Below are 1,606 nucleotides of genomic sequence, written 5' to 3' on the forward strand. Positions count from 1 at the left end.
AGCTATCTTACTGTGAGATGGTAAACTATTTCTTTTGGTCTATTATTCTCATGGGTACTTGAGTGGTACCAAATGATTTCCTGGAGGCTTACCTAGAGGAAGATATGACTGACTAAGCCTTCTCATTGTAAGCAGAGCCCCAAAAAGCTAGAATTCCAGTGACTCACAGACCAGAGCTCACCTGAGCCATCAGTGCTGAAAGCCTACTCAAGAATGTACTGCAGAACTCAGCAGAAGCATGAGTCCTGCTGGCCTCCTAGAACTTGGAAAGTGAGTGGAGGGAGCCAGAATCTGTAACTCACCTCTGGAAAAGAAAGGTGTTCCCTTTCTTAAGTTCAGCTGTCATTGGTTGGTTTTCTTTTCTTTTTCTCAGATAACTCAGGATAGCCCAAACTCACTATATCACTAAGGAGGATCTTGAATTTCTGATTTTCCTGCCTATACCACTCAAGCACTGGAAATAACAGTACCACTCTTGGCTTTAAAACATTTTTAGGTTTTGGTTTTTTTTTTTTAATAAAATTCACTACCACCATTTGGCCATTGAAAGAGAAAAAAATGGAGATGGAGATATATTTCAGCAGCAATGTGATTGCTGTCATGAGACAACAAATGGGGAGGAGAGAGGGAGTGGGAGAGAGAGAAAGAGAAAATGAATGAATGAATGAATGAATGAATGAATGAATCTCTGTGCTCATGTGCTTTCAGTTACAATGCTCCTGAAAGAGACCACAGGTCCTCCATATTGGTCACAGCTCCACAGAACTTCCCCATCACCACCACAGGTCCCCACAGTCTCCTTCGCTTCCTCCTCACTTGCATGCCATCTAGCCTAACCCCTGCTTCTCTAGTCTCTAGATCTACCAAAGATGGAAAGAGTCAACTACACACTCTTGACTGAGTTCATCCTCACAGGAGTTCCCCACCCTCCAAGGCTGAGGACATTCCTGTTGGTGTTCTTCCTGCTCATCTACATCCTGACTCAGCTGGGGAACATGCTCATCCTGGTCACTGTCTGTGCTGACACACAGCTCCATGCGCGCCCCATGTACATCTTCCTTGGGGCGCTCTCTGTCATCGACATGGGCATCTCTACCATCATTGTCCCCCGTCTCATGATGAATTTCACTCCAGGCATTAAGCCCATCCCATTCGGGGGATGTGTGGCCCAACTTTATTTCTATCACTTTTTGGGAAGCTCTCAGTGTTTCCTATACACCACAATGGCCTATGACAGGTACCTGGCCATATGCCAACCCCTGCGTTACCCAGTCCTCATGTCTGCTAAGCTGAGTACCTTGCTGGTGGCTGGAGCTTGGGTGGCTGGCTCAATCCATGGAGCAATCCAAGCCATTCTAACCTTTCGCTTGCCCTACTGTGGTCCCAACCAGGTAGATTACTTCTTCTGTGACATTCCTGCAGTTCTGAAGTTAGCCTGTGCAGATACCACAGTCAATGAGTTGGTGACCTTTGTGGACATTGGAGTGGTGGTTGCCAGTTGTTTCTCCCTGATCCTTCTTTCCTACATCTATATCATTCGGGCCATCCTGAGAATACGCACAGCTGATGGGAGGCGAAGGGCCTTCTCAACATGTGGAGCCCATGT

At 46.5% G+C, this 1,606-nt stretch overlaps 1 protein-coding gene across 1 annotated transcript; it reads left to right on the forward strand.

The window, feature by feature from the left end:
- Positions 1-869: 869 nt before the first annotated feature.
- LOC114615983 (olfactory receptor 10G3) lies at positions 870-1,601 on the forward strand (the record flags this gene model as incomplete). The annotated part of the gene is made up of 1 exon (XM_028761550.1): positions 870-1,601. A coding segment is annotated over exon 1 (732 nt), but the record flags the coding sequence as incomplete, so codon positions are not given.
- Positions 1,602-1,606: the final 5 nt, after the last annotated feature.

The sequence above is a fragment of the Grammomys surdaster genome, unplaced genomic scaffold (genome assembly GCF_004785775.1).
Source record: "Grammomys surdaster isolate TR1022 unplaced genomic scaffold, NIH_TR_1.0 214779, whole genome shotgun sequence".
NCBI lineage: Eukaryota > Metazoa > Chordata > Mammalia > Rodentia > Muridae > Grammomys > Grammomys surdaster.